This window comes from Doryrhamphus excisus, chromosome 15, assembly GCF_030265055.1.
Source record: "Doryrhamphus excisus isolate RoL2022-K1 chromosome 15, RoL_Dexc_1.0, whole genome shotgun sequence".
NCBI lineage: Eukaryota > Metazoa > Chordata > Actinopteri > Syngnathiformes > Syngnathidae > Doryrhamphus > Doryrhamphus excisus.
In genome coordinates, this window is record NC_080480.1 from 11336442 (window position 1) to 11360886 (window position 24445).

Sequence of the window (24445 nt, forward strand, 5' to 3'; positions counted from 1 at the left end):
CATGATAAGACTGTCAAAGAAATGATGAAATATGAATGCAGCTCACTCATGCAAGGTCAAGCTATGTCGGGAGGGGGCGAGGGGGTTAAAGAGTTAGTCATCCAGGGGGCGCCATCTCCCATTATAAACAATGACACTTGTTTGCTTCACACTTGCAATTTAGGTATGATTTCCCCCACCACTCCCCGTCCTGTCACTTTTTGTTTTGCAAGGCCTGGTGGGGTATGTGCGAGTCCAAAGCCACGCACACGTGTTAGCGCGATAGCTAAATGAGCTCGTCAGTATGCGGCGCGGGCCTCTCTCTGGTGGCAGGCAGATGACAGTGCAGTGATTGGGCTGATTTCAGCGACGACGTGAGGGGAAATCAGAAGGTGGCCTCGGGGCTCAGGTGCTTATCGCCTTCCCCACACACACACACACACACACACACACACACACACTCTAGCAAACGTGCACAGACTGGGATGTGTGAACGTGCAGACATCCGTAACGTAGACAACTAAGTTTGGCATCCGCTCTCTTGTGCTTTATTGCAAAGTGAACTAGAATTCTGATTGGACTTCCTGCATTTTTCTTGTAGGTACATTGCATGCATTACTCACTGACAAACATAGGAAAATGTTGAAAATGTCTGCAGGGCTTTTCCTTGGTTCAAGCCCCGCCCATCCATAGTGATGTATCGAAATCGCATCGCCGTTTAAAGGGCAACCATATTTGGTCACTGGAGTATGTCTTACTATGAAGCAGCAGAACCATTACAGTTGGCAGCCAATCAGCCAATTACGAGATTTTGAGAATAACATTGTAACTTTACAAGAAAAAAGCCAAAAAAATTCTGAGAAAAGAATCACAATATTACAAGAATAAAATCTGAAATTTATGAGGAAAAGAAGGTTGTAATGGTACGAGAATAAATTTGCAAATTTACAAGAAAAAAGTAATACATTTACAAGAAAAAAGTTGTACATTTCAGATAAAATAGTCCTAATGTTAGGATAGAATCATAAATTTAGGAGAAAAAAGTCATAAATTTAGGAGAAACAAAGTCTTACTATTTCAATAATAATGTTGTACATTTACAAGAAAAAAGTTTTAAATTTCAGATCAAATAGTCCTAATGTTACAAGAATAGAGTCATAGCTTTAGGAGAAGAAAGTCATAAATTTAGGAAAAACAAAGTCATAATATTTCAAGAATAATGTTGTAAATTTACAAGAAAAAACTTGTAAATTTACGACAAATAAAGTCATGAAATTTTAAGAATAAAGTCGTAAATTTACAAGAAAAAATAAATAAATTTACAAGAAAAAAGTTGCAAATTTCACAGGAAAAAGTCAGAATATTATGAATATATTGAAATACTGAAAATCTAAACAACTTTATTCTTATAATATTGCAACATTTTTATCATAAAAAATAAAATAAAAATAGTTTAATAAAACAAATACAAATAAATAAATAAAAATAAAAATTGTGTATAAAATCTAAAAATTATTATTATTTTTTTACTTACTTTATCCATGTCTGTGTGTATTATATGTCTGTGTATTTTTCTGTGTCTGTATGTGTGTGCACACTCTAATTCATACATTGATTCATTCATTTTCTACTGCTGATCCTCACAAGGGTCGCGGGCGTGCTGGAGTCTATCCCAACTGTCTTCGGGCGACTGGTCACTAGTGAATCACAGGGCACATATAGACAAACAACCATTCACACTCACATTCATACCTATGGACAATTTGGAGTCACCAATTAACCTAGCATGTTTTTGGAATGTGGGAGGAAACCGGAGTACCCGGAGGAAACCCACGCATGCACGGGGAGAACATGCAAACTCACACACAGAGATGCCAGAGGGTGGAATTGAACTCGGATCTCCTAGCTGTGAGGCCTGCGCGCTAACCACTCGAGCGCCTTGCAGCCCCTATTCAAGACAATCACTGACAATTCATTAGAGCATTCATTACACAAACAGCGGGACTTGCAGAAATGTGTTTTGGCAACGAGCCGGTCTGTTTTCTGTGATGATCATGTCTGCATATTGTCTGTGGCCATGTGATGCCTCCGCCAGGGCAACATCAACAGGATGGGTCCTGTTGACCAGCACGTTGATGCAGAGAACAGTTGTATCTAATATTGCGGCCTGTCGGGGATATACCAAATGATACTGAAGAAGGGGTGCCCCACTGATAGATCCCGTCTCTGACCTTGACTCATGTCCTTCTATCCCACCTCCCCTACTGTGTTCCTATTCAGCAATGCTCAGTCAGATCCTCCTCCACCACTATATTTCTTCTTCCCTCCGATTCCTGCGAGCGGCGGTTGGAGGGGGGTGTGGCTGTGAGCAGGATGGATAGACACATGCATTGATAAGCTCTGCCGACTCCACGGTATTCTCGCTGCATATCCAATCCCTCTCATCTCTCCTTTCCATCTCAGGACTAATGCACCCGTGTACTTGAAATGTCACTTCAGCATGGAAACCTATTAGATGGTTAGCCCGAGCAGCTGACATCTCCAACACCCCCTCCTCCCTCCCTCCTTTCTCCGAGTGATTGGCTGAGGCTTCCGCAGTCATTCAGAACAGGTGCAAAAGAAGAAGAAGAAAAAAAAAAGCCAGACACTGACGAAGCAAAGGGCTCTCTCACCATTGAGAGGGTGGCGGTGGCTGAAGAGCATTCATCAAAGTCAACTGTACTTGAGCACAGGCTGCACATAGCAAACAGTGGCCTCTCTTAGGCACACTCCTTCCTTTAGACTACGCTTTTGTTTACCTCCATACAAAGTTCCAGGACTCGATTCAAAACCCAGCCATGAGTTGATGAAGCAACAAATGAATTCATGAATAAAACAACACATAAAATACAAATGGGCATGGTCTTACAGCCATGCAGCAACTGCAACAGTGTATGTTATAATACAGGGGTCTCAAACTCAATTTACCTGGGGGCCACTGGAGCTAGGGTCTGGGCAAGGCTGGGCCGCATCAGGTTTTCCAAAAAAAAACAAAACGCATTTATTAAAAACAGAAAAATATACAAACTTTTTCAGTGCTTTGGTTCCGATTTTCTACAATAAAAGCTCTGATAAAACATTCCACTGTTCTCAAATATCTTAATTTTTATTTTTCTACACAAAATAAGATGAAAAATAAATAAACAAATCAAGAATAAAGAAAATCAATCAATCAATAATAAATAAATATAATAATAATAATAAAACGGCAAATAATAAAACCTTAAGAAACCACATATAGTTGGTGGGTAGACAAATTATTTTTTTCAGATTAAAATGAACAAAGCATTATTAGAGCCCTGTAGACATGACAAAACACGACTATAGTCACATTTATACTTTTTTTTATTTACAACATATTGCGCAATTGCAGGGTCTTGAGACACATGCTAACTCGCAAACTAGAGAACTAGCGACCTAAACAGTAGCCTTCAAGTTATTTCCTTTAAACTTAAATAGCCAAAAACTTACCACTTCCACACGGATAGGGAGGATAACTATTAACAGTTATTTAACCTTTAACATGAACATTAATCAAACGTAATAATTTTTTCTGGGTACATGATACCATACAGTATCCATCAAACTTGCGCGGGCTGCACTAACATTAAACTTTCATATCAAGGCGGGGGCCTCAAACGAGTGTCCTGCAGGCCACATTTGGCCCGCGGGCCACGTGTTTGAGACCCCTGTTATAATACATTACAATACAGTGGATTCTCTAGTCTACTTTCTAGTCTACTTTCACAGTCATTCCTAAATATTGTGGTTTTACTTAGGGTTATTTTTATTATTATTATTATAATATTATTATTATTATTATTTTTTAATTTATGTGCAGTGAAAGAAAAATCGAAATAAAAACAATTAGAAGTGATTAGCATAGCATAGCATGGCATTGTTATTAATTGGCGACTCCAAATTGTCCATAAGTATGAATGTGAGTGTGAATGGTTGTTTGTCTATATGTGCCCTGTAATTGGCTGGTGACCAGTCCAGGGTGTACCCCGCCTCTCGCCCAAAGATAGCTGGGATATCCCCGAGTGTCACGTGACGTCTCGGCTTCGGCATTGTGGCGCGACCCCAATATGCAGAGAGCAGGAGACCCGGGTAAAAAGTTCACTTTTAATTATTACGGCTGATATACAGCAGCAGGACACCAGTGAAGACGATTGCGGTAGCGTGGCTAGCTATAATAAACAATACAACGATAAACTAAGATGCCCGCACCTGAACTAAATAGAAGGGGAACACAAATAGCAACAGGTGGTAGTGAAAAAGGAAAAAAGCAAAGCAGTCGGACATAACTCAGGACAAACAGGAAGCGCTACCAAAATAAGAGCATAAAACAGGAACTAAGGCATAATAGCGGAAACAAACGAAACTGTCACACAGGCTAACTCAAGTATCGTGACACTGAGACTCTAGTGAGGATAAGCCACATAGCTCAAGCCAGAAATTCCAACTTCTCCCAACAATCGTATATTTTGGTGTGTATTTATAAATTTTTAATAAGAATTTGAATTGTTGTAACTATTATAAATATTGCTAAATTTTAATTCAGCCCATTTCGTGTAAAAAATATATAGACGCTACACTTTTTGGATATATAGTAAATCTTTTGTTATGTGAGCATTACATTGTGCAGTATCCCCTCATTAATGAGCAACAAAGCAACTTTTACTATGAGTCTATTTGAAATGTGTTACCTTTTACTGCCTACTCGCACTTGCTGCAGGTAGGAAGGCATATAAATGTAGAGTGTTAGAGATGCAGAAATATCTACAAACAGAAAGCGAGAGAGAGCGGCATGAAACAGGGGATTAGAGGCTCGGTTAGCCTGCATGAAATCCCCTTTTCCTCTTGCGCCCTACAAAGCAAAGACGGCAATTGGCCACATTATGCAAAAAAAAGGAGGAAAATGTGTGTGTGTGTGCAAAATCTTCCTTCGTTCCTTGCAGATTCTATTCAAAATCCCTCGTCGCCGCCCCAGATGTGACATCACAGCTTTGTCTCTCTTTTCTCCCTTGTTTACCACGAGCAGGAAGAGGCGGGGGTGTAGTGATAGTGGGAGGAAGAAGTGACATTGGCCTTGAAACCTGCTATTGTCTTGCCTCCAGGACTGCCAGGCTGCAGCTCAGTCAGCGAGGGAGAGAGAGAGGGTGAGAGGATGACAGAGAGAGGGCGAGATGGTTGCTATGGTTACTTCCTGGGAGATGCGAGCGCTCTTGTTTATCTGTTGGCCGAGGGAGCGTGTGTGTGTGTGCGGTGTCGGGCCCTCTTGCTGATCAAATGTGTGTGTTGATGACTTCATGCACCAACACAGCAAAGCTCATAAAGTGAGCTTTCTTTGCAAACAAACCCAAATAAGAAGTACGCTGATGATGTCATTGGCTTGGTGGGAGCTGGAAGCCACCTGAGGGAGAACGAATGAGACGTGACAGCGGCGGTGGCGTAAGACAGACAGAAAGGAAATGAGGATCCGGGGAGAGGAAGAAGGGTGATAAAGAACAATAGAGAGGAAAGCAGAAGGAGGCACAAAGGGAACAAAGCAAACAAAAAGAGCACGGCGAAGGAATTATGTGGAGATATAGAAGGGAGGAAATGTGATGTGATAAGATTATTTCTGACGTGACGTGATGTGATGCGACCAGCAGGACGCCAATGCCGCCGTCGCCTGCACTGAGCTGCTGCCCCCGCTCTTACGGAGCAGCCACTGCAGGCGCTCTAGTATGTCAAATGTCATAAGGATGCACACACCAGCGCGCTCATCCGTGTTGCCCCCACGCGCTCATTCAGGCTACTCACGTGGGGATGTTTCTGGATGTTTCTGTGGATACATAGCAACCCTATATTAGTTAGGGTTTTTTTTGCAGTAGGTCATTAAAATGGAAGACCGGTCTTTTTGATGTAGGTCTCATGCAGAGGATCTTTGACTGGCATTTTTTTGCAGTAGGTCCTCTCATATGGATTAACTTTGACTAGAATTTTTATAATAGGTCCTTGCTACATAAAGGATCTTGGACTGGGGTTTTTGAAGACAGTAAAGCAGTGATGTCACATCGCGGAGCTTTGACTAGCATTTTTGCATAGAGGATCTTTGATTCCAATTTTTGTAGTTGTGCTCTCCAATCGTCACTTTTATAGGAGGTCCTGAAAAACAGCAGAGCAGTTCAGTCACATAGAGGATCTTTGACTGTCCTTTTTGCAGTAGCTAGATGAGTAGGTAGAGGATCTCTGACTGGAGAATCTTTGACTAGAATTTTTGTAGGTCCTTGCTGCTACATAATGGATCTTGGACTGGGGTTTTTGCAGTTGTTCCTTGAATACAGTAGAGCAGTGATGTCACATAGCGGAGCTTTGACTAGCATTTTTGCAGTAGGTCCTTTAACATAGAGGATCTGTGACTGTCCCTTTTGCAGTAGGTAGATCAGTAGGTAGAGGATCTCTGACTAGGCATTTTTGCAATAGCTTCTTAAAAACAGCAGACTGATACTGTCATAAAAATACATTTGACTGGCACATTTTTTTGCAGTAGGTCCTCTCATATGGAGAATCTTTGACTAGAATTTTTGTAATAGGTCATTGCTGCTACATAATAGATCTTGGACTGGGGTTTTTGAATACAGTAGAGCAGTGATGTCACAAAGCGTAGCTTTGATTAGCATTTTTGCAGTTTGTCCTTTAACATAGAGGATCTTTGATTCCAATTTTTGTAGTTGTGCTCTCCAATCGTCACTTTTATAGGAGGTTCTGAAAAACAGCAGAGCGGTTCAGTCCCATAGAGGATCTTTGACTGTCCTTTTTGCAGTAGCTAGATGAGTAGGTAGAGGATCTCTGACTGGAGAATCTTTGACTAGAATTTTTGTAGGTCCTTGTTGCTACATAATGGATCTTGGACTGGGGTTTTTGCAGTTGTTCCTTGAATACAGTAGAGCAGTGATGTCACATAGTGGAGCTTTGACTAGCATTTTTGCAGTAGGTCCTTTTACATAGAGGATCTTTGACTGTCTACAGTAGGTAGATCAGTAGGTAGAGGATCTCTGACTAGGCATTTTTGCAATAGCTTCTTAAAAACAGCAGACTGATACTGTCATATAAAATACATTTGACTGGCACATTTTTTTTGCAGTAGGTCCTCTCATATGGAGAATCTTTGACTGGGATTTTTGTTATATGGTCCATGCTACATAAAGGATCTTGGACTGGGTTTTTTTGCAGTAGTTCCTTGAATACAGTAGAGCAGTGATGTCACATTGACGAGGGTTTTGCAATAGGCCCTTAAAAACAGCAGGGTTGGTGCGGCCAAGGGTCTTTGACAGGTGTTTTTGCACTAGGCCCTCAAATAGAGGATCTTTGACTGGCATTTTTGCAGACGGTCCTGAAAAACAACAGTAATTGTTTGACTGATGTTTGTCCTCCCAAAATAGAGGAGTCATTTTAGCCCATTGTTTGTTAAAAACAGCCACATAGAGGATCTTGGATTGACGTTTTTGAAGTAGTTCCTTGAATACAGTAGAGCAGTGATGTCACATAGAGGGTCTTTGACTTGCATGTTTTGAAATAGGCCCTTAAAAACAGCAGAGTGGTGCAGCCACATTGAGGGTCTTTCACTGGTGTTTTTCCAGTCGGCCCTCAAATGGGGGATCTTTGATCGGCATTTTTGCAGAAGGTCTTGAAAAACAGCAGTTATTGTTTGACTGATGTTTGTCCTCCCAAAATAGAGGATCTTTGACTGTCATTTTAGAACATTGGTCGTTAAAAACAGCCACATAGAGGATCTTGGATTGACATTTTTGAAGTAGTTCCTTAAATACAGTAGAGCAGTGATGTCACATAGAGGGTCTTTGACTTGCATGTTTTGAAATAGGCCCTCAAAAACAGCATAGCAGTTCTGTCACATAGAGGACCATTGACTAGGGTTTTGCAATAGGCCCTTAAAAACATCAGAGTGGTGCAGCCACATTGAGGTTCTTTGACTGGTGTTTTTGCAGTAGGCCCTCAAATAGAGGATCTTTGACCGGCATTTTTGCAGAAGGTCCTGAAAAACAGCAATAATTGTTTGACTGATGTTTGTTCTCCCAAATTGAGGATCTTTCACTAGCATTTTAGTACATTTGGTCATTTAAAACAGCCACATAGAGGATCTTGGATTGACATTTTTGAAGTAGTTCCTTGGAAGCAGTAGAGCAGTGATGTCACTTAGTGGATCTGTGATTTTTGCAATCAGTCCTTAAAAACAGTAGTGCTGTCACATAGAGGATCTTTGACAAGCATTTATGCAGTAGGTGCTTGCACTGATATTACATCCAAAATAATGTGAGTAAAGTTTTTATGTTTTATTGCTATGAAGGGTAAGCTCCAGAGTCACCCTCCTTAAAATAACAAGCAAACCCTCCTCCTCTCCCATAGGACGTGCAGATAGCCATCTTGCAAGCTGCACGATGTGAGGCCGCCCTAGTTCATAGCTCCATCCATCTCCCTCCTCGCTTGTTCTCGCTCTCCTTCAGAAACAAACGGACCTTCCACCAAGGCCAAACCGTCTGAGTTTGTATCAGCACTAAATAGCCCACCTTCACAGACACACATCTAAATACACAGTATCTGCATTTGCTTATGCACTTAATGAGCTGGCTGGCCTAGAAAATACAGCTAGCTCATTAAAACAAACAGGCTGTTTGAACAAAAGTTTTGGGACACAATTTTTAATAGATTCATCAATCGACAGTGACCTCTGTCAGGTTTAATGGGGTTATGAATGGAGAGGAAAATGAGAAACAGCTACCTCTAGCGGCGACTCGTGGTAGTGACTAATGAACAACAGCGATTAAACAAAATAAATTGTAGCTGAAATTCGATTTAAAGAGCAAAATGAACACGGGTGACAACAAGGGACGTGAGGTGCGGATGAGAGGGCTGGGCAGAGGATAAAAAGACAAATAACAGCAAAAATAGATGCGGTGAGGATGAAGAGGATAGGAGGAGGATGAAGGAAGGTGGTGCTGGCAGTGGTGAGACATGGGGGGGCTGTGGCATGCAGCTCAAGCTGGCTTGGACTCTATCAGTCACTCTCAGGCCTGGGCACAAGGCCCTGGGTGGCTGCATCACACACACACACAAACACACACACACACGCACACACACAGATCAAACACAAGGACATTGCTTCCCCCGCTAAGTCGCTCCACACAGCTTGCATGTGCAATTAGTCTGCATACACACACTCATGGAGGGACGGTGATGCATGAAGGTGTGTGTACCGCACTGGAGGATGGCGTCTCAGCGCTGCTGGTAATAGCCTCTGACTGGAGGTGACGGTGTCTCTCGCTCTCCGGCGTCCCCAGCCAATCAGCAGTCAGATGTCCTTCCTCCTTTCTTTCCTCTCATATCCCTCCTTTGCCCTTTTACAATCACACACACACACACACACACACACACACACACACACGTCCTCCTTCTTCCTCCTTCCTTTCATCTTCGCTCCTTTTACCCCCTGCCACCTCTCATCAGCCCCTCCCCAACCCCTCCTTTCCATCCTGATGACACACAAGAGACGGTTGCCGCATCATCGCACACATTCTGCACGTATTAGTGTGCAGGAAGGGAAATTGGGAACTTGTGTGTGTTCTGTCTGTGCATGTGTGTGGGAAGTGGCGCTATAGGCTTTAGGCCTGGGCTCTTCAACCGGAACGGGAATGACATCAGAGCGAGTTCAGTTCAAACTTGGGGGCGACATTTTTGGAGCCGATTCCCTTAGAGAGCAGAGGATATAGAGGATCTTTGACAAGTGTTTTTGTAGTACAGCACATGCTTAAAAACAGTGTAGTCCTCACGTCATTTAGAGCAAGGGTTCTCAACCCGCGACTCACTTTTTCATTTTTCATTTATTTCTGTTATTTTCTACAGATTGGTCCAGCTACAGTATATAGAAGATCTTTGGCTAACCATCTTTAAAACAGCACCATGATGTATATCCGCATTATTTGCAGTAAGTCCTTCAAGCACCAGATTGGTCTTGTCATATATAAAGGATCTTTGGCAAACATTTCAAACGTGTTAAGGATCTTTGACTACTGAAGGTCCTTAAAACACCAGCTTGGTTCTGCTATAGATGATCTTTGGCAAACAATCCTTAAAAATAGCAGAGTGGTCATGTTATAGTATAGAGCAGGGGTGCTCATTAAGTCGATCGCGATCTACCGGTCGATCGCGGAGGTGGTACTGGTCGATCGCTGGTCGATCGCTGGTCGATCGCGGCGTGACATTAAAAAAATATCATCCTCGCATCAATGCCGTCACTTGATTGATATACAGGGCAGCCATTCAGATGACAACTGAATGTTGCCCTTCGGGCGACCAATCAAATCAAACAACGTCTCTAAGTGCAGCAGAACTTACGATGTCAGCCTATCATCCATCCCCGTTACTTGATTGACATACAGGACAACCAGTCAGATGACAACTGAATTTTGACCTTTAGGTCACCGCTCATGCGTAAACAACGATGCAAAGTGCTAAGCTAGTCGGCGAATTGCGTCAGATTTTAAGCCCTCGCTAAAGTTTATGGTCACTAAAATGAGTGAAGGAGCTGGACCAAGTAAAAAGGCAAAAACATATCACTTCCATACGGAATGGGAGGTGGACTTTTTTTTCACAATGTCTTTTTCGAAGTGCGTTTGCCTCATATGCCATTCTACCATCGCAGTACCAAAGAAGGGAAATGTGGAGTAATGTGGAGGTAATTACAAAAAATGTTAATAGTTAATTATGTGTGTTTTGCAATATTGGCTCATTTGGTTATGTAAGGTACATCAACATACATTTTACGTACAAATAATCCTCAATACATTTGAAAATAAATAGATGTTTTGCATTTTTGTAGTGGGTAGATCATTTTGACTCGGTCATTTTAAAAGTAGCTCGCATGCTGAAAAAGTGTGAGCACCCCTGGTATTGAGGTTCTTTGACTGGTGTTATTTGCATTCATTCATTCATTTTGTACTGCTTATCCTCACAAAAGTTGTGGGGGTGCTGGAGCCTATCCCAGCTGTCCTCAGATGAGAGGCGGGGTACACCTTGGACTGGTAGCCAGCCAATCACAGGGCACATATAGACAAACAACCATTCACACTCACATTCATACCTATGGACAATTTGGAGTCGCCAATTAACCTAGCATGTTTTTGGAATGTGGGAGGAAACCGGAGTACCCGGAGAAAACCCATGCATGCAACTCCACACAGAGATGGCCGACGGTGGAATTGAACTTGGGTCTTCTAGCTGTGAGACCTGCGTACTAACCACTCGCTGCCGTGCAGTCATGTTATGTGCAATTGGTCCTAACATATAGTGGATCTTTGGCTAACAATCCTTAAAACAGCAGCGTGATCCTCTGATGTAGAGGATCTTTAACTTGCATCAAGTCCTTAAAACACCAGAGGATCCGTAAAAACAGCAGCGCAAGTGTGTAGTATAAAGGATCTTTGGTTTGATTAGAGTTTACAGCAGAGTGGTCCGATCTTTTAGAGGATCTTTGACCGTCATTGTTGGCAGTAGGTTCTAAAAACCAGAGTGCACCTGTCATATAGAGGATCTACAGTCTATGGGGGGGGGGGCATTATGGCTATTTCACACAAGAAAAATGCTAGGATGAGCTCCTTTCACCCTGTTAGACTGTATGTGTGCGTGTGCGCACGCATATGTGTGTGTGTGTGTGTGTGTGTGTGTGTGTCTATGCAATCAGGGACAGATTGCAAGGCATGCATCTTGCCTGGCCTGATGTGGAGACAAGGAGGGGGGAAGGGGTGGAGCCTGTTAATATTCCAGAGGCTGCCTGCATGCCTGTGTGTGCATGTGTGTGCGTGTGTGTGCGTGCATGTGTGTGTGCTAATTTAAAGGTCCACACATGCTGCTATGTTGAGTAAGTGTCAATCACAGTGTTTGATATATGTTCATGTCCTGAGACTTCATGATGCATGCATGAGGGTGCTGTCGTATATATTTTAATGTATATGTGTGTGTGTGTGTGCGTGTTTGTTGGCCTACCTAGCGGGAAGGAACTGACGCCTGTGGGTGTACGCAAAAGGGTGGTATAGTGGGCGGAGTGGGAGTGGGGGCTTTGCGTCACAGCCAATCACTTTTCCTCTGTTGAGGCAATCATCCATCGCCACCACGGCAACAACAACGTGGCAACAACAACACCAAAGAGCCTGCGCGTGTTCAATCCATTTTTTCACCCTCATTTAGCCAAGTTGCATTGTTATCGCCGCTCTTTCAACATCTCTGCGTGATATTTGCCGTTAATGGCACCCTCGCAGGTTCCTTCCCCGACATGACCTTTAGGTCAGCAACACATGGGGAGCGAAAGCAACTTGCAAGCACGCTGTCCTTCTCAAAAGCTTTCATTTCTTTTCATCATCTGCACACACGAATCCCCTCCGTCCATATACTTCATATGTATGCAAATAAGGCATCCTATGCAAATGAGGCAGGTAACGACAATGGCGAGGGAGAGGAAATGCTGGTGGGAAAGAGGAAGAGAGAAGAAAGGAAGGTGGGATGGGGTAAACAGGAAGCACAGGAAGAAGTTGGGAAGTGTCCATGCAATGGATATCATTCCAGTATAGAAAGTCATGGTTGGTGCAGTTTTACAATACGAGTACCCTTATGAATTGCAAAAACTCTCTCTAATTAGTACCGGATCTCCTGATGCTGATTTTTTTTTTTCAAGATGGCATCATAAGAATTATCAGAATCTACCTCTGCATGCGCTTCAAAATGTGTTGTTGTGATACCCCTGCATGTTACACATAGCAACCGTCCTTTTGTTTACAATGAACTCATCAGTGGTATTAAAGGGGACAATTTTTCCACATTTCTGACCTATAAATGTAGTTAGAATGTTGTATTTTCAGATAGTTTCAGATAATGAGGTTTGTGCATTTGGAAGTGAGCCCTGAAAGAAGTTTGGTATGACTCAAAATGCTCTGTTTCGGAGGGCGTTGCAAAACTGTTCCTTTGTGATTTCACAGATGAGCGGGTTTCCTTATATGGCATGGCCGTAGGCCAGATACACTCTCTACCCTCCCCCAACCTCTGCTTCTGTGTTTACGTTGCTAGCAATGGCTCGTAAAAAGTGTCATTGGGTGCAAGGGAAAGACACGTTTGGTGGTTGGAGTTCCTGATTCCCGACCAGCAAAGGAAAAATATTTTAATCTGTCAACGGTATTTCACACTGGACTGTTTTGTGAACATGGGCCAGTATCCAGCTGAACTAGCTGACAAATTGCTGCTGAAGCCCTACGCCTTTCCAACGTTACTTGGTGGTGTGTAAGAGTCAGAAGAGCAAGCATTGATTAACAGTTTATCATTGTCTTGGAGTCAAGTCATGGACAAAAGCAGTTGTCTGTGTAGCATTATAGAGTGTGCATAAAGAGAGCGGGGTTGCTAATAGATATTTTCCACAACAATCAGTGGCTCAACCCTGTTTTTTTTTCTTGAAGAAACCTCTTTTCTTGCGAAACTTGGGACTGTCCAGTCTCTACTTCTGGATCAGATTCGGATCATATATGGCTGTATGTTACAAGCGGACATTTTAAAAAGATACATCACCGTTTATTATCAACTCCTATACCGTTTATCAACTCCCATAAAGTTAAGTTCGCAGCAAGCTGCCCAAATTGGAAGTCCTTCTAACCACTCCCACGCCGTGGGTGGAATACATTAGAACAGACCCTTTTCACAGGAAGCACAAAATCCAAAGAAATACAGCTCAATAGGTGCAGATTCTGGAAGTTCTATAAAACTTCCTAAGCGGTTTATCATGTCTAGCTGCTCTACAGGAGTCCACTCCAATAAAAAGAGAGTTTGCATTGCTATTCCAATGGTCCTTCTCGATCTCCTGACTGTGTGGCCACCATGCTGCCCATTTAGAATTTTTATTAATATTTTTATGTCGCATTAAAAGATCTGTGGGGCTGCACGGCCGTCGAGTGGTTAGCGCGCAGACCTCACAGCTAGGCCATCTCTGTGTGGAGTTTGCATGTTCTCCCCGTGCATGCGTGGGTTTTCTCCGGGTACTCCGGTTTCCTCCCACATTCCAAAAACATGCTAGGTTAATTGGCCACTCCAAATTGTCCATAGGTATGAATGTGAGTGTGAATGGTTGTTTGTCTATATGTGCCCTGTGATTGGCTAGCGACCAGTCCAGGATGTACCCCGCCTCTCACCTGAAGACAGCTGGGATAAACTCCAGCATCCCCCGCAACCCTCGTGAGGATAAGCGGTAGAAAATGAATGAATGAATAAAAGATCTGTCTAACAGTGAAATAAATACATTACATCTAGAATGTTTAATAATCATTTTGAACCTAGTTCTCATGGGAGCCATGATAATAGAATAGTGTTTTTTTTTGCAAAATTTTTCCATTCAACAACAGAGAAGAACTTGGATCACATGCCAACAACACTTTTGTTCCCTGTCCATGTTTTCCACACAACTGCCACCTTCATCTCACAAAGATGCGACCATTTATCCTCGGCCCCCCTCCCTCCATATGCGTTTGTTTGCTCAAGCGTTTCGCAGAAAAAGGATAAACATCTTGGAAGTGATTTTTTTTTTAAAGCGTCTCTACTTCCACCATCTGCCTTTGCAATAAACTCCGAAAAAAAATGTTCTGCTCTCGAACAGTTCTCGATTGTGTAGCACTATTTTTATTTTTTTTAGCGACGTCTGCCCTTGTTGGACCCGGCAGTTTTTAAAAAAATCTGCCAGTCTTCACAGTGACGAGCGGCCTTTGTTTGTCATCAGCACACTAATGAATCCAAACGGCGGCAATTTATTGATGAGGTGACGCCGCACTGAGCGCGTCGGGCTCTCAAACTTGGTGGTGCTAAATGGGTTTTGCTTTGAGTGTATCGCCAGCGCCTAAATGGATGTGCCTAAAGAGCACGGTGGTGCGTTACCATGGAAACAAGGACGGCATGACACTAATTGGCTGCAAGTTGGTTGCTAGGTGGCATGCAGGTCCACATAAGCTAACTAATGATGGATGGATAGATGGGCGTTGTTGTTGAGCTGGTTGTGTGTCATGAATACACACCAAGTATGTATTATTGCCGTTAATTGGTTCCAGACTCGACCATAAGTGAATTTCTGCAAAGTAGGATTCCTTACTTGTGAATATTTTTGGATTTAGAGCATAAAACGTCTGTTTACAACCTCCTAAATATATATTTTTAACATTATTAGAGTCCTATAGATACGAACTAACACCCCTATAGTCACTTTTACACTCTTATTACCCGATATGGTAGATATAATAAGAGTAAATACACAATTTAAGACATGCTTGTGTGTGTTCCTGTAATTGTGTTCCTACAGGAGCTGAGTGGCGGGCAGACAGGAAGTGACTTTAAAGTGGTTTAAAGTTAGCTTGTCGTGGGTTATTGCCACAACAATAGCCTGTGTTTTTATTAGGATTTACTGTTCCTGTTGTGGAATAGTTCAAAAGCTGCAATAAAAGCCTGTTGTTGTGGCGATTTGTGTGTCTCACCAAACATGACTAACATTACATATTTTAATGCATTTTATGCTTTTTAATGCATGTTGTGAATGCCTGATTTAGCTGTTTTTTTCTGCTTGAAAATGCTGAATTTATGCAAAAAAATATGTACAATTTATGACTAATACTAAGCCGTATTCAACCACAAAGAGATTGACAACTGTACATATATGGTACTTATGGTACTCGGGCGAGAGGCGGGGTACACCCTGGACTGGTGGCCAGCCAATCACAGGGCACATATAGATAAACAACCATTCACACTCACATTCATACCTATGGACAATTTGGAGTTGCCACATGCTAGGTTAATACCTAGCATGTTTTTGGAATGTGGGAGGAAACCGGAGTACCCGGAGAAAACCCACGCATGCACGGGGAGAACATGCAAACTCCACACAGAGATGGTCGAGGGTGGAATTGAACCCTGGTCTCCTAGCTGTGAGGTCTGCGCGCTAACCACTAGACCGCCGTGCCGCCCCCCATTGTTTACAAATAATCTCAAAGTTGCATTTGGCTTATACACGATTAGTTGATAATTCCCGTCATGATGTTTTGCTTGATGGCAGCCATGTTTTTCTACCAATCCTGCTCAAATTTAACACACATGTGCTTATAAGTCCCCTAAAGGTGTGTACAAAATTTGGTGGGGCGTCAGCCAAACAATGTAACGTTACAGTGGGTGTTTCACTGAGTGCTTTGTTGAGCTGTGTGAGATATTTAATGTCAATCCGATTTACGGGTTTTAATAACAGTGCCACAATGTGGTGTATTGGTCAGAAAAATAATAGCACATGCCATACAGTAGGGGTGCATGTTTTGAGGGATTTTCGACCTTTTTCGCGGAGCTGTTGAAGAGGAGAAGTGTCGACACAAACAATTACACGCTTTGTCATTTTGCCTGTATACTCTAGCTAAAAGCTGATGGTCAGTCTCTCATTAGAAGTCCTCCAATTCACATTTATTTATCGATATTTGACAGCAAAAGATAACAATACTTATGTTCATATTAAATTAATGTCAAAAGTGATATGCGTCGTTTAGTCCAACTTCCTGTCAACTTCAGCGTGACTGCCCAAGCATCGGCGCTGTGATGTTCAGACATGGGCTGCGAGCAAAAAGCATTTTGTCTCATCGCCTGTTGCTTTGTCACTTGACAGGTGGTCACTCGCGGCCTCTCGTCGCCAAGGCAACGCTCTGCAATATGACCCATTTGACGCCATTAATCAATGTTATTCTTCACCGTCGTTGTTGAGTCACTGCAATCTCCGCCAGTCAGAATTGAGGTAAATGTATTGAAGGTCACCAGCGGTTATTTCCTCCATCATCACTCTCTGTCAGTGGATGCTTTTGATGTTTTTTTTTTTTACTGTGTGTGAACGCATCTTTGCCTACATGGTAATGTTGTGAATTTACTGGACTGTTGTTGTGATGATGTCATGCATTATTTTGAGTTTTTCTCTTTGTATTTAGCAAGTGGTGGATATTATTAATAACTGGAGGGAGTACCGAGCATATCAATTGTACGTATAACACCTGCGTTGCTTGCACATGTGCTGGAGCATGAGCGAGCATACCGTTGACTTTGTGGATTATTTCAGTTTTTCTATTCAGTTTTATTGTGCAAGGTGGTGGTCATCATTAATAACTGGTGGGAGGTGCAATCCCATTATTCATATGTTGCAAACATATGCTTGTGCATGAGCAAACCTACTGTGAGCTTTGACTTGGTGGATTACTTTGAGTCTTTCTGTTTATTATTATTATTAATCAAGGTGGTAGTTGTCATTAATAACTGGCAGGCGGAGCTATGATTAGAATGATATGACAAAAATGTACTCATGAGTGACCAACCGTATCTTGGGCTTTGACTTTGTGGACTATTTTGAGTATTTGTGTTTATTTCTATTATGCAAGGCGGCAGTTATTATTACTAACAAGCAGAAGAAGGGATTATAGAAATTATGTGACAAAACTTTTACATGCATGCATGTGCGTGCGACTGTCCCGTGGACTTTGACTTTATGGATTATTTTGAGTCTTTGTGTTTAATTCTGTTATGCAAGGTGGCAGGTATTATTAATAACAAGCAGAAGAAGGGATTATAGAAATTATATGCCAAAAATGTTGCATGTGTGCATATCCTCCGACTATCCCGTGGACTTTGACTTTATGGATTGTTTTGAGTCTTTGTGTTTAATTCTGTTATGCAAGGTGGCAGGTATTATTAATAACAAGCAGAAGAAGGGATTATAGAAATTATATGCCAAAAATGTTGCATGTGTGCATATCCTCCGACTATCCCGTGGACTTTGACTTTATGGATTATTTTGAGGAGCGATGTTCGAACCTTCGATATAACGAAGGACGACTAAACAACGCATGATGTACTCGTGCATGTGTGAGCATATCATAAGCTATGACTTTGTGGATTATTTCTAGTTTTTCTGTTTGTTTTCTTGTCCCTCACCGTTTTTTATTTTCCTCTTAGATGCCGACCCCAGACATTAATTCTTTTCTCCACTCACCTTTTCCCGTCCTCGTGACCCCTGCTCCCTGCCGGAGGGATGAAGTCATGCACTTGTGGCATATATAGTATAATGCTGCCCCCCAACTCCCCACAGCCCGAGTGCTCACTGTGGCCTCTCTTTGCCCTCACTTAGTCGCTATAGCGCAAGAGTCACACCGGCAGAACACACACATCGCCAGCCTTGCATGACGGACATATCCTTGATTGTCCCCGATGTTCCCCACAGCGTACCTGACCGCCAACTATGGCCAATATTCACAGTGAAGCCTGCTTTCACTTTCACTATGGCGCAAGCAGTCATGACGGTGACTGCATCTCCCCCCATTAGAACTAAAAATACACCATATATGGTGAGGTGCTTAAAGATGAAAGTGGACACGGGCGTGCACGCTCACTCAATGCTGTGATCCTTCATTAGCGCCGCAGCATTCAGTCAATAATTTCATGCCGGAATACGGAGCACTTCATCTCCACAATGGGGCCTGATGATGGCTAATTCGGGTGATGTCCTTCACCGCTCACCATTTGTGTGCACATTAAACTAAAGTTTCACCCAGAGGAGTTAAAAATAGAGGCAGGCACAAGTCTGCTGTAAAAAGTTGACTTTTACACCTTGGGGCCTTTTGGCATTAGAAAGGCTGTGAATCATTACCTTGATGTTGCACAGCCTTTATTAACGGTAACATGTTCTCAGTGGGCACGCAAGTGTAAAAATAAGTTAACCTCTGCCCACCGCTTATCCTCATTAAGGTCACGTGGGTATGCTGGAGCCTATCCCAGCTGGGTTAGAGGCAGGGTACATCCTGGACTGGTCTCCAGCCAATCGCAGGGCACATATAGACAAACAACCATTCACACTCACATTCATACCGATGGACAATTTGGAGTCGCTAATTATCCTAGCATGTTTTTGGAATGTGGGAGGAAACCGGAGTAGCTGGGAAAAAAAACCCAAGCACGGGGAGAACTCCTCACAGAGAGGCCCGAATGGAGATTCGAACCCAGGTTTTCCATAATTGTGTAGTCAACATACTAACCACTCATCCACCATGCAGCCTCCTTAAGATCCAACACTACAAAATGTAAATTCATGCAATTTTTCAAATTGTCTTAAAATTTTGATCAGTTCACGACTTTGTAGCTGTCTTGCAAGACACACATTTGAAGTTTTATGCAACTTTTCTTGGTTTGGTGAAATTTCAACCTCTGGTAATTGGACCAGTCTCGGCAGGGTCCTTGAGGGCGCATGGGAGTCTACATGTGTTTTGTGGTCTTGGAGAAAGCATTCAACCATGTTGCTTAAGGAACCCATAAGGTACCCAATGACCTAATTTAGGCAGTTTGGCTGTAGGACCGGTGTCAGAGTTCACCAGGAATGCTTTTTGTCACTGATGCAACCAGGATGAGAATCAACACCTCTAAGTCCATGGTTTTGCCTGGAAATGGCGGAGTGCCATCTCTGGGTCAGGGATGAGATCCTGCCATAAGTGGAGGAGTTTAAGTCCTTTAGGGTCTTGCTCACGGGTGAGAGAAGGATGGAATGTGAGATCGGCAGGCCAATCGGCATGGTATCTGCAGTGATGCCGACTCTGCATTTGGTCTGTTGTGCTGAAAAGGGATATCAACCGTTCCTACGCATAGGTGGCTTTGGCATCTGGTCAGGAAGCCTCCCTGGGGAGGTATTCAGAGGACATCCGACTGGTAGGAAGACCCATGACACTTTGGAGAGACTATGTCTTTCAACTGGCCTGGGAACGACTCGGCATCTGTCAGGACTTCCTTTCTTCCTTAGGCTGCTGCCCCGCGACCCAACCTTGGATAACCGGTAGACAGATGGATGGATTTTAAATGCTATTGTTTATTCACATTTATACCCCATTTAGTTGGAAACCACACAAATTTGACTGTGTGTTTGTGTGTGTCGTATTGTAGATCTCATTTAAACGGACAAAAAAAAGTTCTAGATCCCAATATGAGCGATATCTAATCATGGAGGATTGCGAAGTCTGGTCCCATCGCAATGCAATACATCATGTTGATGGCGTCGTTTAACAAAGCCCCGTTGACATTTGGATTTGAAGCAGCCGGCTGCTGAGCCAGACCACACACACACACACACACACACACACACATAAAGAGAGATAGCGAGGGTGAGACGTGTGCATGCATACACACAGCATCAGGTATAGGAAAAGGGCGGTCATTAGCGTTAGTTCTCTGTGATTAGCCATGTGAAACACACACACACATTGTGTTGTGTGTTGTGATGCCCTCTGTCTGATGTGTGGCACAAAATGGCGTCGCCCAAGCAGAGGCAAGGAAGATGGGAACAAGGCCAGGCAGATGAAGGAAGAGAAGGATGCTAGGAGTTTTTATGTGTGTGTTTTTTTGTGTTTTTCTATCTTCTTGTGGTACAATACTTAACATCCCACCTTTATTGTGGGGACAGGGCAAGGACATTTTGCCTCGTCCATGCAAAAATGCTAATATGAGCTCTTTTTAGTCCATAGACTGTTGCGTGTGTGTGTGTGTGTGTGTTTGTGCACTTCTCGGCGTAAACACGTATGTTCTTTCAACAACACAACAAAAATTGAGTAAGTTTTTCCTCCTGCAGGTGGAGTGTGACCTTCCTGTCTCTCTCGCTCGCCCCCCTCTCTCTCTCTCATGCATCTGTCCATCCCTGCCTCCCTCCTCCCCTCTCACTCACTCCCCGCATCCCCGTAGTTTGGCGCTCAGATGCGTGGCAGGTAATTTGCGCGCTATTGCAGATTAAAGTTTAATTAGTGAGCGAGGAGTCATTTGGGTCTCAGTTGAGTGGAATAAGGCAGACGTGTGTGCGTGTGTGTGTGTGCATGTGTGTCCCTTCTGCTCGCTCGCTCACCCTAACACATCAAGGCTCATCACAGAGGGAGAGAAAGCAGAGAGTGGGAGTCGCCGATCCACTTCCTGCTTTCATCAACAAAGAACAAAGGATGGAGTCTTCCCCCTTTTTTCCTCTTCATCTCCTCCTGCCTCCTTCCTTCCTCATCCTCTTTCCGCTGCTCAGTTGGCACACTTCCACAGCCATATTCACACTTGTATGCTCCCTGGTGAGACACACACACACACACACACACACATCACCTCCACTGCGTCACATTGCGGGATATAGAGGCGGGAAAAAAAGATGAGGAGACAACTTTTGCGCCCTTTCGTCAACTTGTGAGAACACACCTGCGACATCACATGATCACGCTGATCATCTCGATATATTTTGTTCAGTGCCTGTCACTTCACTACCCAATCCGTACCAGAAATACCATCGCTTCTGCGCATGCACGAGCGCTTTTGAGACGCCACGTGCTTTGGTAGTTACGTTTGGAATGGAATCAATTGTGTCAAATCAACTTTCAATCATCTTTTTTTGTTACCACTTTTGCAATGCGTGAAGCGCAGGTGCGCCACAGACGTAAACATCATATTCAGTAACGGTTAAATAAATGGACAATGATGTCGATTATACATACGTAGTGTCCGTCGGCACAAGGCTGGCGAAAAATAGGATGTCGACGTGTTCGGCCCGTGTGTAGAAACGGTTGCGCTTCCGGTATGGTTTGAGTAGTCACCGTGCCTTGACTGTAACACGATATGATGTACTAATAGTATGAACACCCAACGTTTTTGTTGATGTGTACCGTGCTATTTTATTGGGTGAGAAACCATATTCAGTAACTTAGAACACTCGTAAGCTCTCTGTCTCTCTGCCGCCATCAGTCTCATCATACAAAATCATATTATTGCATATTTCTTGTTTGTGTTACCTTTTTTTTGAATCCTCCTGTTTATTTACATTATGAAAGGTGGTGATTATCAGTCATAACAGATGGCGCGACTACAATAATTTTATGTGCTTGAGCATATGTGACATTGACTGTGTGGATTATCATGTGTCATGCTTTTTATTTTTACCATCCAAAGCGGTGATTACCATTAATAACTGGCAGCAGGAGTCATTTCATGAATTAAATGACACATACCCAGCCCTTGCATTGTGCCCATGCATGAGAACATGTACTTTGTGGATTATGTTTATTCCTTCCGATTATTTTCATGATGCAAAGTAGTGATTATCATTCATAACTGGTAGAAGGAGCGATTGTAAGAATTGTATGCCTCTGTATGTGCTTGTGAATGGGCAACTGTGACATTGGGTTTGACTTTGTGGATTATTTTGTTTGATCCTGTTCATTTCTATTGTGCAAAGTGGTGGATACCATTAGTAAAACTTAATAAAACTCATCTTGCCAATAACTGGCAAGAGGAGTGATTGCTTGAATAGTATACTTGCATAACAAAGGTATAGTGCCCATTGTCACAGGATTTATATGCCACGCATGAGAAAGTCTACTGTAGGCTTTTACTTTATGGATTACGTTTAGTCGTTCTGTTTATTTCTATTATTCAAGGTGGCAGTTACCATTAATAACTGGCAGGAGGAGTGATCACATGATTAATATGACACATACATAGTGCACGCATTGTGTCCATGCATGAGAAAGTCTACCATAGGCTTTTACTTTGTGGATTGTGTCTGTTTTTTACTATGTAAGGTGGTGATTATCATTCATAACTGGCACGAGGAGCATCGCATTACTTATATGACACAATGTTGCCAAATGTGCATGCACTTGTGCATTAGATACCCTATCCAAAACCACGTTATCCACTGTGCTGTGGTCTGGGTATCAGAGCACTCATGTTAGTCAATCGCGCTCGGCATCAATTGGGCTGGAAGATGTCCCACAGGTGACTGATTTGGTTCAGGGGTGGAGGAGACATACTTGGCTCGTCCATGACCTTCACCTTCGGTTTCCTCAGCAACGCACTTGTCATTGTGATTGTGATGTGTTTGTACGTATTATCATGTTGGAAAGCCATGGTACATGTTGGAATTTGTGGCACTTGTCGCACTTGCCGCACGGTGGACAAGTGGCTGGCATGTTGGCCACACAGTGGGAAGACCTGGGTTCGATTCTCCACTTGGCCATCTCGTCATGTGTGGAGTTCACATGTTCTCCAATGGGTAGTAAAACTATATTGTTATTCAAGCTGTACACTGACTACTCTGAAGTTTACTTTCTATAGTATTGTCCCTATTTAGAAGATAGATTGATAGATGCGCCCTACTGAGTGCCATTGTAGTTTTTTAATAATAGCCACCAAGAGGGATGTTAACACACACACACACTTGTCCTCTGAAGACTTTGTTGTTTCAGCCGCTGGAGACAACAGCGGCTGCAAATCAATAGCCAGCGCGGCCGTGCGATAACGATCTCCCTCTGCATGCGCTGTTTCGCTCTCTGTGCTGCACTGCTGCTTGCTGCACGCCGTGTCCTCCTTCCTCACATCTGCCTTGATCTCCATCTTTGTGCCCCCCCCCCCCCCCCCACCTCCATCTCACATCCTCCTCCACACCTTCCCTCCTCCAGCTTTCTCCTCTTTGCCTCCTTCATCCCCTGCGGTTGCTTCTTGTACGGCCCTTTAAATCCGTCCCTCACCCTTCCCGTATTCAATAAGTCACTTCCTGTCCCCCCCACCCCCATCCATCCATCCCACTCCTCTCTTCTCTCTGACCCCTTTTCCTTGCCTCTCCCGTCACTCTCGTCCCAAACCTGTCGGATCAAAAGACATCCGCCCCCTCTACTTTCCATCTTCTGTGCATTTCATTTATCTGCCATCTGCTTTCTGCTGCAAGGAAGTGTGCATCCATGTTTGTTTGCCCACAAAACCATAGATGATTGGGTGCCCCGTCACGCTGTGTGCGTGTGGTCCATCTAAACTAAGACAAGGTCACTCATAGACACACACACACACACACAGCTGCATGGTGGCAACATGGAAAAAATGGCAAGGACACCTTATTACTTAGAGGACACAGAAAAGCGTGTGTGTGTGTATGTGTATGCGTGTGCATGCATGCACAACATGGCATCATCAATTAGATGAAGTGAAGTGGCACAAAGCAGGAGCAGGTGCAAACTGCGTGTGCGTGAGTGTGTGTGTGTGTGCGTGGAGTCGCAGGATTGAATATACGAGAGAGCCCCAGCAGGGATGTCACACCAAAACTGCGCCCAGCAATTTCCTGGAAAGGGCAGGTGCGTGTGTGTGGGGGGAGCGTGGGGGGTGCCTGTGCATGTGTGTCGTCGATCAGACGTGCCTCGGCTGGACCGGAAGTGAAAATGGGTCGCTGTCACTTCTAACCATGACAGTCTTTCACTTTCTTCCCTGTGTTGTCATTTCAAACAAGTAATGGGGCTACACAGGAAACCAAAAAGTTTTAAAAAGAGACAAAAAA

General features: G+C 43.3%; 1 protein-coding gene across 3 annotated transcripts in view; it reads left to right on the forward strand.

Annotated features, from left to right (window-relative positions):
• The window catches only part of LOC131103077 (retinoic acid-induced protein 1), a 66265-nt gene that overhangs the window by 18389 nt on the left and 23431 nt on the right, over nucleotides 1-24445 (forward strand). The window contains exon 2 of one of the 3 annotated variants that reach the window (XM_058048986.1): nucleotides 16742-16867. The exons of 1 other annotated variant lie outside the window; for it this stretch is intronic. Coding sequence is in view for 1 of the 2 variants with exons in the window: in XM_058048984.1 (XP_057904967.1) it covers nucleotides 21191-21200 (10 nt within the window). In the remaining variant the exon portion in view is untranslated. One more of the 3 variants, XM_058048984.1, reaches the window with a different exon arrangement.